General features: G+C 41.2%; 1 protein-coding gene across 4 annotated transcripts in view; it reads left to right on the forward strand.

The window, feature by feature from the left end:
* Window positions 1-16,165, forward strand: part of LOC117412270 (proto-oncogene DBL-like) — a 39,733-nt gene that overhangs the window by 3,019 nt on the left and 20,549 nt on the right. For 2 of the 4 annotated variants that reach the window (XM_058989412.1, XM_058989413.1), the window contains exons 2-10: window positions 8,890-8,958; window positions 9,311-9,425; window positions 10,708-10,798; window positions 13,529-13,648; window positions 14,013-14,129; window positions 14,368-14,517; window positions 14,897-15,015; window positions 15,691-15,805; window positions 15,987-16,106. In XM_058989412.1, the coding sequence (XP_058845395.1) occupies window positions 8,890-8,958; window positions 9,311-9,425; window positions 10,708-10,798; window positions 13,529-13,648; window positions 14,013-14,129; window positions 14,368-14,517; window positions 14,897-15,015; window positions 15,691-15,805; window positions 15,987-16,106 (1,016 nt within the window). Of the gene's footprint in view, window positions 1-2,833; window positions 2,896-8,889; window positions 8,959-9,310; window positions 9,426-10,707; window positions 10,799-11,771; window positions 11,935-13,528; window positions 13,649-14,012; window positions 14,130-14,367; window positions 14,518-14,896; window positions 15,016-15,690; window positions 15,806-15,986; window positions 16,107-16,165 lie in introns of those variants that run through there. The other 2 variants (XM_058989414.1, XM_058989415.1) reach the window with 2 other exon arrangements.

Below are 16,165 nucleotides of genomic sequence, written 5' to 3' on the forward strand. Positions count from 1 at the left end.
AGACACTGTGTGCAACTAATTGAGAAGACTGGATTTGACAAGGAAGGCATCTATCAAGACATAATGTACAGTAACAGCTCACCAATGAGAAGATGATAGCAGCGGTGTTTAATGGAGGGGCTCAATATCACACAGATCCACATTATTAATGGAGTTTGGGTCTGATGTTTTGCCACATACACCTGGAAAGACTTGCACTCTGACTGGCTGAAATCTTAAAGTATTGCATAAGAGAGAATATGAAAACAAACTGTTCCCCCCCCAAAACACCCACCCATTTATTAATCTGCAGAAGCCTTTGCAAGTTCACGTTGCCATGGATTCTCATGAACACCCTGCTATTTCTAATGGACATTAAGGGTTAAATCATGCTGTAGGCTCAATGGGACAGATGCAATTGTTCCTTTAGGGTCACTGAATGTAATATCTGTGCAGCATTATCAGTGTTTGTATGAATCTGAGAACAAAGCATCAACCCCTGGATTCACCCGTTTCCAGCAGACTCATGGAAATAACCATGGGAACATTTGGGAACAATAGATCAAAATATGGAATGATGGACAGGAGAGATGGGGCCCTGTTGTTCCTGTTTGCCTGTGAAGATGCCTGGAAGATGTATTGTGCTATACTGTAACAATAATGATAGCCTTACAGTGTGCAATCATGAATAACTATTTCACAATGCAGCACAAACCTGCAAAGCTTAACCGTTGCAGTTCAGTATAGAAATGCAGTCCATCATAAACCCTGGAATAAACTTCATGGTGTGAGCTATGAGGACAGGTTCAAATAATCCAGTCACTTTAGTTTTTAAAGCATGCTTTGATTTATTTGAATGGTGCTTGGTTTAGGAGGGGGTTGAAGTGATCAGCTGAGGAATCGCCATCGATCATGTCAAACGCCTTACTCCTAAAAGAATAAGCTAACGGTGTGCTAGCAAGCCCCTTGTTTGTTGTCAAACATCGTGGAACTATTCCAGATCATGCTTTGGGAAAAACTAGTGCAGCAGGTCCATTGAAATATAGACACTGCCATTGGATTAGGTGCTCCCTTTGTTAAGAAGCGTTTTATATCCTGCCCTCAGAGCAACAATAGCATCTTTGCGTGGGGTGACAGGTTCATTCATGAAATATTTAGCATGCTAGTAGTTGATGGACAGAGTTCATTAACTAAATGATGACAGGCTGCTATACGCTGGTACAGCAGGTAACATGCAAGCTCAGCTCAAGGCTTAAGCTTTCATTTTTTAATGTCCTACAATATCGAGTCTTATTGACAAAATGTTAAGCACTAGACGCATACTAAAAAGTGTTATTGCCAATGCAGGAGACCAGTAATTATTATTATTTTATTTATTATTATTATTATTATTATTATTATTATTATTATTATTATTATTATTATTATTATTATTATTATTATTATTTAAATATTAATGCCAATTTTATAGTTTCCTAATGGAAATGGTGCTTACTTTCTCTTGGATCACAAGACAGTCACATGATCACAGATAAAAAATCGCCTAGGCGACAGTTGCTTGATTAAAGAATAAACCAACCTTTGGTATGCTTATGCAATTTTCATATATGTCGTGAACAATATAATAATTATTATAAAATTGTAAATGTGTAACAATAGTCATGTACAAGAGCTTCTTTTCTTTAATGGATGTGACGCTGTGTTCTATTCAGTATGGGTGCACCTTCTGTAACAAGACTTCTATAAGTCTGTATTTGTTTGATTTCAGTTCCCTTGTTCTGAGGGCCTTCCGTGCAGGAATCAGGTTGAACCAGTGTGTGATATCTCAGATCTATACAGGACTTACATACAGTACAGTCACCTGCCTCAATAAATAGCAGGTGCTGGGTAATAGCAGCCTATCTGTGTTTGCTGTATCAGTCGTGGAATTCTCTTCAAACCCTTGTTTCAGGAATTACAAGCCTTGAAAACGGCACAAACCCCAAAATTGTGAGGAGCACAGTAGTATCACACATTTTGTTCAGGGTTTAGGGATGACCCACTATTTTAACTTTAGTAATTTTACCCAAACTTGCTAGATTTGTTTTTGTTTTTGCATTACTTTTTTTTTATTCTGATCCTCTATTTTCAGTATAACTATGAAATAATTATACTGCGCCTTTATTTTAAGCACTGTATGGCATTGAGCTAGTTTATTACCTGTTAACTAGATTACTTACACATCAAAACAAAATCTGCTTCATTAATACCTCAGGCTGACATCAGGTGTTTAAAGGGTCATTCCCCTGTGTTGCAGGAGTAACAGCACTAGGGGGCAGTGTTGCAGAGCTGCCGGGCGCACCTGTGCTCTCAGGACACTTCATGACTAGTCACCAGTATGATTGTGACATTTGCTGCCCAGGAATGGGAACAGTCTTGTTTGTTAATAGGGTGGTTAATGTGGACAAACCAGTGGCACTCAAAAGATAAGCATTCGTAGAACGAAAAGCAGGAAAGCCAGCATTTCAATAAGGAGGAGATATTCCTGAATGATTGCATATTGAGAGGTCATTTCAAGTTTTAAGAGACAAGGAAAGAACATATAGGTTACACCTACTGTAATTATTTATCAGACCCAAAGAGCATAGTACTAAGAGAGAACAGGCTAGGACTATATCACGCACACACTCACAATAGGTCATACCCACCTTTTTTATATTGCAGTAAACACTTTTAATGGAGATTAGCCTGGGTTCAGTCACATGTTTATAAACAGTCAGTAGATATCCAATAGGGGTGCTTGTGTATCTCCATCATAAGACTATCAGTCATATTTTGTGCTCATATCTATCTATCTATCTATCTATCTATCTATCTGTTCTGTCTAGTGTGATGCATGCTGGGAGAGTGGAGTGAGTGAGGTGGAGTGGATTGAAAGTAGGTGTTTCGTTTTTCTTTCTTTTTTATATGTGTTTGTTAATGTGAATAGTTATTTGGTTTTGTTTGTTAAATAAATTAAAGAAGTTTGTCTTTTGCGGTCAGCATGGCTGGCTCAGGGGGGGTTTTCCCCCTTGAGAGTTTAACTCGTAAGCACGGAGTTAAAATAGCTACGGAAGGTTTTGTTCCTATAGAGAAGTGCATGTTAGCGATTGGGAAAGTAGTCGGTTATGACAATATAAAGTCTGCATCTAGAATGAATGGATCAGTCGTGGCGTTTTTAAGTCAAACTGATCTAGTGAATAAAGTAGTAGAAAATGGAATTATTTTGAATGATTCTCTGGTTGCAGTGACGCCATTAGTGACACCAGCGAGGAAAATAATCATATCAAACGTTCCACCTTTCCTTAAAAATGCACTAATTATAAATGAATTGTCTCGACATGGGCAAATTGTTTCAGCCCCAAAAAGAATCCCGTTGGGCTGTAAATCTCCATTATTACAACATGTGGTCTCCTTCAGGAGACAGTTGTTTATGGTTCTGAATAAAGGGAGTGAGGAACTTAACATTGTTTTAAAGTTTAAAGTGGATGGTTGTGACTACGTGATTTTTGCTACTTCAGAAACGATGAAATGTTTCAATTGTGGGGCGGATGGACATTTAGTTAAAAATTGCCCGAAAACAAAAGATAGAGAGGAGAGAGAAGGGGGAGAGGTGAGCGAGAAAGTAGCGGTGAACTTGAAATCCACGGAGCCGAGTAATGTTGATGTTGAAACAGAGAGTGGGGGTATAGAGAGAGGGAATGTGAGCGCTGAAAATGATGGAGAGGTGGCTGGGACGAGTGTTGGTGTGGAGGTGAGCGGAACAGAGAGTAAAACTGGCGAGAAGGAAATTAAGAATACCAGTAGTGATGGTAACGAAAAACAACAGATTGAAAGTGGTACTGTTAATGATACGGATAGTATGAGAGAAGCAGAGACTGGAGAAGTAAGAGAGGACAATCAGGGTGCGGGTGGAAATAAAACCGAGCGTCTAGGGGAGAGTGCATCGGAGAATGTTTCTGAAGTAAGCAGTTTGGCAATGGAAATGAGTGAGAATATGAATGATAATGTTGGATTTAAGACTCCAGGAAAAAAGAGGAAAAAATTATTAAAAAGGAAAAATATAGAGGAAGTAGAAACAAGGGGAAAAGAACAACCTCCTAAAAAGGAGGGGCAAAAGCCCTGGAGTGTTTTGGTTGCCAGCACCATACATGAAAGTAATTCAGAGTCAGAGAGAGAGGAGGAGGAGGAGGCTGTGTTAACCGACTCCTCTCAATGCTCTGAATCCATTTTGTTAAAGAGCGGGTATGGTGAGCAAGACATAAGAGAGTTTTTACTGTTGACAAAGGGAAGGAGAAAAGTTGATGTGGAGGATTTTTTTCCTGATTTAAGTTTGTTTGTGAACTCAGCGGCTTATCTGGTAAAGAAGTCCTCTGGGTCAAATTTTACAGATCAAGAACGCTGGTGTTTAAAGAATTGTTTGATTAGAGTTCGTGGTAAACTTAATCAAAAATAAAAATGGTAAACTCCGTGGTTTTTTTTCAAATATTGTTAGTTTTTTTTTCTATCCCAATGATGACTTTTCTGTTAGGGACCATTAACATAAATGGTTGTAGAGACAGTTTTAAGAGGGCTTCTGTTTTTGAATATTTGAACCAGAAAAAACTGGATGTCATTTTCTTACAAGAAACTCATTGTGATTTCAAAACCCAGTCAGAGTGGGAAAAGGAATGGAAAGGGCAAATGTTCTTTAGTCATGGATCTAATGTGAGTGCTGGGGTGGCAGTTTTGTTTAAGGAACATTTTAAACCTGAGTCTGTGGACTTTACTGAACTGGTAAAAGGTCGGATGCTTAAAATAGAAGCTGTAGTAGAAGGACAATCCTTTGTATTTATTAATATTTATGCCCCCAATGATGGAAAAGAGAGGTTGGAATTTTTCAAAATTCTGGACGAGGTTTTAGTAGAATGCACGTCTGATGAGGTTTTGTTTTTAGCAGGGGACTTTAATTGTACTGCTCATTGTAAAATGGACAGAAATCATCCTGAGCCACACCTTAAGTCTGCAAGAGAATTATCAGTTATATTAAAAAAGATTGATTTAATTGATGTGTGGAAAAGTGTGCATCCAAATAAAAGACAATATACTTGGGTTAAGTACAGTAAGAGTCACATCTCAATGGCGAGATTAGATCGGATTTATGTTTTCAAAGAGCATTTTAATCTGATAAAACAATGTAGCATCTCTCCTTCTACCTTTTCTGATCACAACCTTGTATTCCTTTCTGTTTTATTGCCTAATGTTAAACGCAGTCGTTCCTATTGGAAATTCAACACTAGTTTGTTAAATGATTTGCATTTTATCAAATGTTTTAATTTCTTTTGGAAAACATGGAGGGATGATAAAGGTTCCTTTTCAAATCTTAGACAATGGTGGGACGTAGGTAAAGTTCAAATAAAAACATTCTGTCAACAGTACAATGAAAACGTTACAAAGAGGGTAAATGAGTCTCTGCAGGAGCTGGAGCGGGATGTCTTAGAGCTCCAGAGAGCTCTAGACTCCAAGCAAAATGATAATCTAATTGAAAAATTAAAGTACAAAAAGAAATTAATTGCAAATCTTTTGGATGTAAAAGTGAAAGGAGCACTGGTGAGATCTAGGGTGCAGGGGCTGACGAAGATGGACGCACCTACTCAGTTTTTTTTCAGTTTGGAGAAAAAAAGTAGCCAAAGGAAGGCAATTCATTGTCTAAGGAGGCCGGACGGAGTGGAGCTGAGAGACCCGGAGGAGATCAGGAGGCACGCTGTCCAGTTCTACTCAGGTTTATTTGCAGCGGAGGCTGGGGCTGAGCCTGAGGAGGTGCAGGGTTTCCTGCAGGGCATGACGTGTTTGCCTGAGGAGGCTAATGAAGGGCTGGGGAGTGCCCTGTCTATCGAAGAACTTACTGTTGCTCTGCAAGGGCTGAATCAGGGCAAAGCTCCTGGCATTGATGGCTTGCCCGTGGAGTTTTATAAAAGTTTTTGGCAACTGTTGAAATATGATCTTGCTGAAGTTTTTGAAGAGAGTTTTGAGCAAGGAGAGCTGCCGCTAAGCTGCAGGAGAGCAGTTATCACGCTCCTTCCAAAGAAAGGTGATCTTTGCGACATAAAAAATTGGAGACCTGTGTCACTGTTGTGCTCCGAATATAAAATTCTTTCTAGAGCTCTAGTCAACAGACTGAGTACAGTGATCGAGACTGTGGTGCACCCTGATCAAACTTATTGCATCCCAAATAGATCCATTTTTGATAATATCTTTTTGGTCAGGGACATATTGGCAGCCTCAAAATTGTTTGGCTTTAGTACTGGTCTTTTTTTGTTAGATCAGGAAAAGGCTTTTGATAGAGTCGACCACCAGTATTTATGGAAGGTCCTCGCTGCTTTTGGTCTTAACTCTAATTTCATTAGTAAAATAAGATCGCTCTATTGTAACGTTTTCAGTTTGATTAAAATAAACGGAGGACTTACTGCACCTTTTAAAATTCAGAGAGGAATTAGACAAGGATGCCCACTATCTGGTATGTTATACGCACTATCAATTGAACCTTTCTTGAGTAGGTTAAGAAGTGTTTTGACAGGCTTAGATATTCCAAACTGCAATCAGTCAATTAAGCTGTCAGCTTATGCTGACGATATTATGTTGTTTATAAGTAGTCAAGAAGACATAAAAGTGCTAGTTGAGACCCAGAAAATCTTTGAAAAGGTTTCGTCTGCACGAGTAAATTGGAGTAAGAGCAGTGCTGTGCAGGTTGGGGAAGAAAAAAGATTCAAGTCATTGGTATTGCCTGATGGACTGCAGTGGACCCGAGAAGGTTTCAAGTATTTGGGAATTTTTATGGGCAATGAGAAAATGGAAAGGCAAAATTGGGAAGGGGTTTTGGAAAATATAAAAGGACGTTTGCAGAGGTGGAGGTGGCTGCTTCCTCAAATGTCTTTTAGAGGAAGAGTTTTAGTGGTAAATAATTTAGTCGCCTCCAGTCTTTGGCATAAGTTAATTTGTGTGGAGCCTCCAAAAATGTTGTTGAAACAGATCCAATCCCTGCTTTTGGAGTTTTTTTGGAATGGATATTGCTGGTTGAGGCAGTGTGTGTTGCATTTGCCATTGGATGAGGGTGGGCAAGGATTCATTAATATTGAGTGCAGGACAGCTGCTTTCAGACTGCAAACGTTGCAAAAATTGTTTTATTCACCGGTAGAGTTGCCTTGGAGAGGACTGGCGTTGTCTTTCTTTCGTCAGGTTGGGGGGTTTGGTTTTGATTTTAATTTGCTATTTATGGATGTTGGTCAAATTAATTTGTCGTGTCTTCCTCTGTTTTACAGGAGCATGCTGAGGGCTTGGGGTGCACTAAAGGCCGAGTATGAGTTTTCTTTAGACCCCTTTTGGGTTCTACAACAGCCTTTGGTGTTAAATCCACAATTTAGTTTCATTTATAGTTTCAAATCGGTTAATGATTCCCTTATTAGGGCTAAACTTGTGAGGATCTATGATCTAATAGACACAGAAAAATGTGCTTGGAAGGACCCAGAATGTTTAGCCAATGCTCTGGCCATGCGGTCTGTACGTGTGGCAGGCGTTTACCTGTCACAGCTGAATGAAGCTCTGCTCCCAGAGTGGCGAGAGGCACTGGAGAGTGTTTTTAGTGAGCATCGAATCCCTCAGCAGGCTCCGTTTCCTTCCTTGCTAATCTCTCCTGCTATTAGTAATTTTGAGGAGGAGAGTGGCAAGATTTTAAAAGTGAAGGACTTGTGTAGATGCCACTTTTCCCTATTGGAGGGGAAAAAAGCATATCAAATGTGTGTGAAAGTAAAGTTCCAAGATGTGCTTAAAGTTCTACCGGACACGCATTGGAGAGAGCGGCTGGGAGCTGGAGAGGAGGACAAGCCAGCCTGGAGAGCTTTATACCAACCTCCCCTTGGTAAAAGATCTGGTGACTTACAATGGAGACTCTTGCATACCATTCTGGCTGTTAATGCTTTTATAACAATACTAAATCCGGAGGTGAATGACAAGTGCCCTTTCTGCAGCAAAAGAGAGACTGTTTTTCACTGCTACATGGAATGTCAAAGATTGGATCCATTGTTTGTTTTTTTAAACAACCTCTTTTTAAAGCTGGGTTTGGAGTTCACGAAGACGGTTTTTATTTTTGGGGTCACATATGCAAAGAGTAAAAAGTTTGTGTTTCAGTTGGCTAATTTTATGTTAGGTCAAGCTAAATTGGCCATTTTAAAAAGTAGGAGCAGTGAAATTGATAAAAACAGTCAAGACTTGGTTAAAGTGTTTCGAAAGCTAGTTAGGGAACGTATAGGTGTTGAATTTAATTTTTATAAAATGATGCACGATTTATTAAAATTTGAAATTATATGGTGTTTTAATGGAGTGCTCTGTGAGGTGGATGAAGAGTCTGATGAACTTGTTCTAAATATATGAATTTTTTGTAGAATTTATTGTAATGTAAAAGTTTATACTCTGTTGTAAATAAATGTTATTTAAAAAGTAAAAAGTATCTATCTATCTATCTATCTATCTATCTATCTATCTATCTATCTATCTATCTATCTATCTATCTCTATCTATCTATCTATCTATCTATCTATCTATCTATATGTGCTGTGCATGTTTATCAAATATTGTATTGGCAGTGTCCTGACCCAGCACATGTTAAAATGTGCAAGCATTGATTCTTTTGGAATGGTACGGCTATCTTTTCATTTTCATGTGGTTACTTTCATTGTATATCTATTGGTTCTTTCTTACATGTAACCAAACTTCATACCAATTAAACAAATTCAATGAAATGAAACAGTAAATGGATTTGCTGCAGTCAGTGTTGTTGCGTACACAAAGCTTTATCCAAGGTGGCTTTCGTTGTGAGCTACGAGGCTCCACTCTAAGTTTGCTCTTGTCTCCTGGCAGGAGCTGCCATTCCGATGAGGTTCCAGGAAATCTCTGAACACATGGAGAAACGGATCGCCTACCTCTCAGGTAACAGCTGTTAATAGTTTACCTGTACTCTCTTTGGTAACCTTGTTCAATCATCTGCATGTGGGCTGTTCATCTACAATACCACAGGGATGGAAATAAGACTCCTATTGCATAGCGGTTTGATCCAATCCTGGTTTTACTACAAGTTTAATAAGACACACCTGAGCTTGTTACCCATACACAGAGGTTATCAAGCTTGTAGTAAAAGTGGGGGAAGCACTTTGAGTCTTGCTGGTCACGAAAGGCACTATATAATGGGAGATCCAAGCTGAACTGTAAGATCCTATTTCTTGTTGTATGTGTCACTCCTCTTATCTCAATTCTTTAATGTTTATGTGTTTGCCTCTTCCAGGTGGTCGAGGAGAGGACTCTGCTGTTGTCATCACCCTCCCAGAGTGCTCCAGTTTTAATGAGGTTCCGGAGGATGCGCTGACAAAAGTGTTGACCTACTTAACCATGATTCCACGGTGCGTGGCTACGCTGTACCTCCCTGCATTGCAGTGCCACCATGCTAATTCTATATTCACTACAGCGCAGGAGAATATCTGAGGAATTGATAGCCGTGGTCAGCATTTCTCATCTATATCGGCGGTCAGAGGCACTTCCCTGCTCCTGATTCTATCAGGACCCTGCTTGACACTCCAGTGATGTCTAGCCCAGAGCTGCTCTGCACAGGGTTCAAGAGGGGTTCTGCTGGATCATGCAAAAGCTGTGCTTTTAAAGTTCCTTTCTGCAATAGTGAAAGAACTGTGGTGGTTAGAGAAATGTGCTGTTAAATAAATCTAGCAGCTCTGCTACAGTATGTCTTCCAGAGTAACCAGGAAACCCAGAATCATTTTTTATGTGTGCTGAAAATATGTGGGTCTGTGTGGACAGGAGTATGTGTTTGTGTTTTGCACGTGTCTGTTTTTTTGTATTTGAATATGTGAGTGTGTGTGTGTGTGTGTGTGTGTGTGTGTGTGTGTGCGTGTGGTCATGTTATTCAAACTTTTTGATAACAACAGTTCACATAAAGATTGCGTTGATGTGCTGACTTGAAACAATAGTCCCCTACAAAATATGCATGGCTTAAAATTCTAAAACTCCCTTTTCCCTGTGTGTTGACATGGCTTTAAGAATCATAAATTTTATACTATGAGAACATGTAATGCCCCTTCAAAGACAGCAATACACAGCCTGTGTGTGTGCTTGCCCAAACAATGCAGTGGATTTGCATGTGTGGGTATTTGGAAGGTTGATTTGTATTTAGAAGCCACATTGCTACATTGAGCTCCTTAACAAAGTATCGAGTAAGAGATTCATTGTTCCTTTTACCAGAGGCACATTCAACCTGCATTTATTTGGTTTCTTCTAACCCCCTCTACTGTAAACAGCATTGATTTGAATCCTGAATAAAAACGGCATAAAACACACATGCATCAGCATCCAAACACAAATGCATGAAGATATACTTGATAAGACACTGTCACTGAAATGTCAGGTTCGAATTTGTTTATTCAGATATTAAAAGTAGTATGAAAAGGACAGTTAAAATGCAAAGCATTGTCTTCACTCAGAAAAGGGTTGTCAAGCTTTGTAAATGTAAAGTGCTTGCTCAGCCAGCTTGTATCTGGACCAGCACAATGGGTCTGACATGTCTTGAGTTGTGTTTTAACTGTGTAGCAAACACAAACTGATGGGGTTATTTATCACAATGACAGTAAGACCAGCAAAGTGTATGTAACTGTTTTGTTTTGTTTTTTAATTCAGAAAACGTGAACCCGGAATTAAATTCATTCTTCTCCTGGACCGGAGGATGGACACCTGGTCGTCAATTAAAGCTGCTCTGTTCAGGATAGCGGTAAGGCTGGGCACTCTGCAGTGCGTTTGGAACACACGCTCTACATTTCCACTTCATTTGTTAGTTCACTTTTTGTTTTGTTTTTTAAATGTCATTTTAAAAACTATAAGATATTTATTTTTGCATTAAACTGTATAGCATCACTGGCCATGTTATTTCATGTAGCAGTACTACCCTAAAATAAGGAGATACAGTCGTTACATGCCAAACAGTTATAAGCTGTTTGTTATTTATCGGCGCTGTAAAATGTTTATACAACTAAACTCTGCCTCTTTCCGATGCCTGGGAAGCCATGCGCGCTCTCCGAGGTGCTGAAATATGACGTCACCAGGTGGTCTGGTAGATTCATATTAAACAGTGGCACGTCTTTCTATATATTCAACGGCGTCATGTTTTCAAAGTTATGTTCCTCAATTCTTTCGCCTAAATGTTCGTTTAACTGAACACGTATACGCCAACTAAAAATATATAACAATCAGAAATGAACGAATAAAACACTTTTTTTGTGTATGTCAGAGTTTAAATATGTAAAATGTCTTCGTTAATAGAGAATCGTTGATATAAATACAGTGGTACATGAATAAAGTAGACCTTGTTCTTGAATGTGAAGACATTTTTTATATAAATCTGATTACGTTGTGTTTCTTTATTTGTTTACAATTTTTTTTGACCCCCTACCAACATCTTCAGTACACCTGCGGGGCTGACCTGCCGCCGAGCGTTACAGTTTATATCCTGGGACAGTCTGTTTGGCACGTGAAGGGAGTCGGGCGGGCGTGGAGATGTTTAAATATAATAATACCAATAGAGAGCTGTGCAGGTGGTGAAAACGCGCCGTTTCTAATTAAAAGAAGACCAATCAAATTCATACGGCGTCTCTGTGGAACTGGTGCAGCGTCCTCTGTGCTGAAAAAAACCGTATAGTTTACTCAGTGCTGCCACCGTGCTCCTGGCAACGGCATCGTCAGCTTTGCAGATGCCTCTTCTGGCCGGCCCCTTTACCGGAGCTGAGCTCTCATACCGCGGCGGCGGCTGGCGGGTGGCAGCGAGAGGGAAAGACCCCGATTATCCGCCCCTTAACAGGAATGGCAGAGGCAGACCCTCCGCCGGGCATGGCGAGGCTCCGGAGGACCACGGTAAAGTGTTTCTGATCATATCATTCCTATACGGGTACAGTACTGTGCTTCCCAAGTTCAAATGCATTGGGGAAAAAATGCTGCAGAGCGGTGTTGCAGTATACTGTAGCACAGAGGCAGATCGACTTGCGTTTTACTGTGTGGGACTGGTCTATGGCATTTTGTGGTGCAGAGGTAGTCTGCTGTACAATACAGCTTAGTCATGCGATTCAGGTAGGGCACGGGCTTTAAGTGTGCATTAACACCTGTATAAAAACATATTGCCCTGAAGACCTCGGCGTGATTACATTTGGAGGCCAAATATCACGGAGAGTGCGTTATATTGTTAATTACCTTGGCTTGCTTGCTAGGTTAGCATTGCAGGACACCCCAATGTCAGCAATGCTGGATAAAACACCGTGGTACAACAACACGCTCCCCCCGAAAAACAAAACAAAAAAACACACACGTTTGAGAAACTCCAATATAGTGGTAGCCAGTAGGTGACCTGGTTTGACACGAGCCAGTTTAACGAGGCACGTGGCACGCACTCGAATTTAACGATTTCCTTTCGGAAAGTTTCGAGCTGCTCCGGTTTGGGACAATTTCAGACGTCAAGAAACACGATGTTAGTGCAAAGTGTATTTAAAAAACAATATGTTAAAATAAGTGTCCATCATTCATTTACCACGAATTATGTGTTTAAGTCAAAAAAAAAAAAAACAACATATATTCATCCTCGCAGATTTTTTAAACTGTTCGTTACCCTTCCCCGGCGCATTGCGTTACTTTTTCATACATTTTTATAGATTGCCCCGGGCAGCTGCTCTTTGAACGCTCTTATTGTACTGTAGTCTACATAGCAGTGAGCAGATTGACAGCTTCTGTGGTCGGCTGTGTCTCCAGCGAGATGTTAATTACACGTTCACATCTCAGCTGACAGAAAGGAAGTCCACATTGAGACAGTGAAGAGCTGGAATGCACTGCATTAACACACTTTTAACACCATCCCCTCCTGTCCCAGCCCGGCTCAGCGACAGCTGCAGCAACTAAAGATTTAAAAGCAACACGATGACAGGCAAGGGCATGTTAATGGCTTTGTAATTGGGTTGACATTTTAGGAACGTTGCAGCTGTTGTTCTGGGAAGTGTTGCATTTGATGCTTTCATGATTCCTTTGCTTTTTAAAGGTGTCATTTCATAGCGAGTTGCCGTTCATTAGTTTTAGTAGCATGTTGTGACAGGATAGTGCCACAGTCCAGACTGGTTACCGGCAAGAAACAGATTCAGAGACAAGGTGGCTGCAGCTTCAGCACCAAATAAGCAAACTGAAATAAATAAATGGGTGGCAGCCATTCAAAGAGGTCTCTAGTGAATACAGTGTTTGTTGCAAATCTAGATTTACAAAGGTTTTGCTTCAGTGCACCACTTTTATGAAAACAGAAAAAAAAAACTTTGCTAATGATACCAAACCCAGGATTCTAAAGGACACGACAATTGTTTCGTTCAAAATGCGACTCTGGATGTTCTCTGAAATGGACTCGCCTTGAATGTGTGTGGCTCGGATTAGAGTGCACAGCGCCTCGTTATTCCCGTTCCTCCCGTTCCTCCCCCAGGCCTCCTTCCCAGGGAACCTGCACCTGGTCCTGGTTCTGCGTCCCACCAGCTTCTTCCAGAGAACCGTCACGGACATCGGCTTCCGCTTCAGCCAGGAGGACTTCATGCTTAAAATGCCAGTAAGAGCTGAAATATTATCTGCGGGTCTGACTGGCCCTTTAAGAGAAACATCACATCCCTAATATGTAATCATGTGTGCAGAAGGGCTGCTATTTTTAAATGGTTACTACGGTATTATATAGTCAGATTGTAGCAAAGAATTGCAAAAGCATGGCATGTTAAAGGCACGATATAAGCATGGAAAAGTCATGGTAATCTGCAATGTACTGTAATACCTTTTCTAACGGAAATTGATTCAGTAAAAGCACTGTGTATATAAAGTAAGTGAGCTGTGTACGAAAGTCTTGGAGCTCCAGACCAGCCTGGTTCTGTGGCTCTCCTAGGTCCAGTTCCCTCTCCCTCAGACCAGTTCTTGTGTTTCAGGTGGTCATGCTGAGCTCTGTCACCGAGCTGCTGCGCTACATCGATGAGAACCAGCTGACCCCGGAGTTCGGAGGCACCCTGGAGTACTGCCACAGCGACTGGGTCGTCCTGCGCACGGTACGGGCAGGCGGGCCACACTTCTAGAGGGAAAGGCCCACCCCAAGCTAGCATACAACACATGGCAGTGGTCTGTCTTGTAATTGCACTGCGGGACAAATCTACATATAGTTCTACTCTATGTCTGTAGATCCTTCTAAAGGGATCAACAGGGACTCTGTGCTTCTGGTTTACTGTAGAAGTCCATTACGCCCCACTTCCCTGTAATCCGCTCCTGTCTTGCTTGCTCCTCCTGCAGGCCATCGAGAGCTTTGCAGTGACTGTGAAGGAGATTGCTCAGATGCTCCAGGCGTTCGGCACGGAGCTGGCTGAGAGGGAGCTGCCCAACGACATCAACTCCATTGAGTACCTGCTGATCGCTAACACAGACAAGTACAAGCAGCTGAAGGTAGGGCTGCATTAGGAATGGGCTGGTTGCTAGCCGTGCCTTCCTCCTATTGTCTGTGCCTTGCTTTTTGTTTGTGTTTTGAGATATTAGTGGGAAAACATTTCTTGTGGTTGGTATGAATTGCGTAGTGGAGCAAATAAAACTATTAAAATACAATCTAAAGCTACTGTAAATCTCAAGCCATTAAAAAGCCCTAAGAGCTTGATTAGCCCCAGTGTGCAGGTGACAAGCTCAGCAGTGTCTTATTAAACTCGTAATAAAACCAGGAATGGATGAAACTGCTATGCAGTGTAACAAAGCAGATGTGTGGTTCATTTAGGGTGGTATTCTACTGGCGTGTGTGATGATGAGTCTCTCTCTGATCACCCCCGTTTCACAGGAAGACATGCACTCGGTGATGAGGGAGGGCAGACACCTGCTGTCGAGTCTGGAGGAGTCTGCGAGTGCCGAGTCTGAGCAGGAATGGGACGTGAGTCAGGACTGGCACACCGTGCACAGGTACAGACAGGAGACAGCAGATAGGAGCCGCCCGGGGCTCAAGGACACTAAGTGTTACTGCACTGCACAATATGTTTTCTAAAATGAAAATCTAAAAAATAGTTCATGTTACTAAACAGCATACACTCACAGATCTATTTCATTGCTTGGACTATTAATAGTAAAAGAATGACTTAAAAATGTCTCAGAATTACTACATTACACATACATGAAATTGCTGGAAATCACAGTTAATTTTCATGAATATTAACTTTTTTTGCTGTCACTAAAGTTGCTTAGAATTACGTACAGGAAAATCAGCTAGGAACTGCCTAAATCTCCCGAACTACATAGTAAAAATGTTTAAAATGTTTTTAATTTTCATTACTTACTGATCTTCTTTAAGTTGTTATTAATTACTTTGTTCCTTTGAATTGCTACAAATGTGTTTATTCTTTAAGTAATTCTTTAAAGGTGTCTTAGATGGCAGGTTGATCAACAATCTTATTTATTCCTATTTTTAGCATTTTGAGGGACGGAATCATATTGCGTTGTGATTGTTTGACTAGAGTGACCTTTCCCATAACGTGACCCCCCCCCCAAAACAACTTGGGGGCCCCCATAGCACACTCTATCCACGGGCCTGCAGGCATGCAGGCATGCGATCCTGAAGCTGTTCATTCTGTCTGTCCTCAGGCTGCTGGCTCAGCTCCACGACATGGAAACTGCGTTCGACGGGTTCTGGGAGAAGCACCAGCTCAAACTGAAGCAGTACCTCCAGCTCTGGGGGTTTGAGCAACACTTCCACGAGGTACAGCAAGAGCAATGTGGCTGAGCTGCAGTGGTGCGGTTCTGTAATTTAATTCATGAACTAGAAATCCTCTTATTCCTGACCCCGGTGGCTCCCTGTCAGTGCATTAGCTTACCAGCCGATCAGTCGATCCTAAATCAGCAGGCAGTGCGTGATGCCCGGGCTGTGGGTTTGTTTGCAGATGGAGACGGCCCTACAGCAGCTGTCTGCTCAGGAGCGAGAGTTACCCGGAGCGGGAGAGAGTGTCGCTCAGACAGAGCATCTCATCCGAGGTCTGGACACACTGGAGGGGAGAGCTCAGGTGACACAACATTTGAACAAAGAATGGACTTCACACTCCATTAGTGTATATCAAGTTAG

Source organism: Acipenser ruthenus, chromosome 16 (assembly GCF_902713425.1).
Source record: "Acipenser ruthenus chromosome 16, fAciRut3.2 maternal haplotype, whole genome shotgun sequence".
Taxonomy (NCBI): Eukaryota; Metazoa; Chordata; class Actinopteri; order Acipenseriformes; family Acipenseridae; genus Acipenser; species Acipenser ruthenus.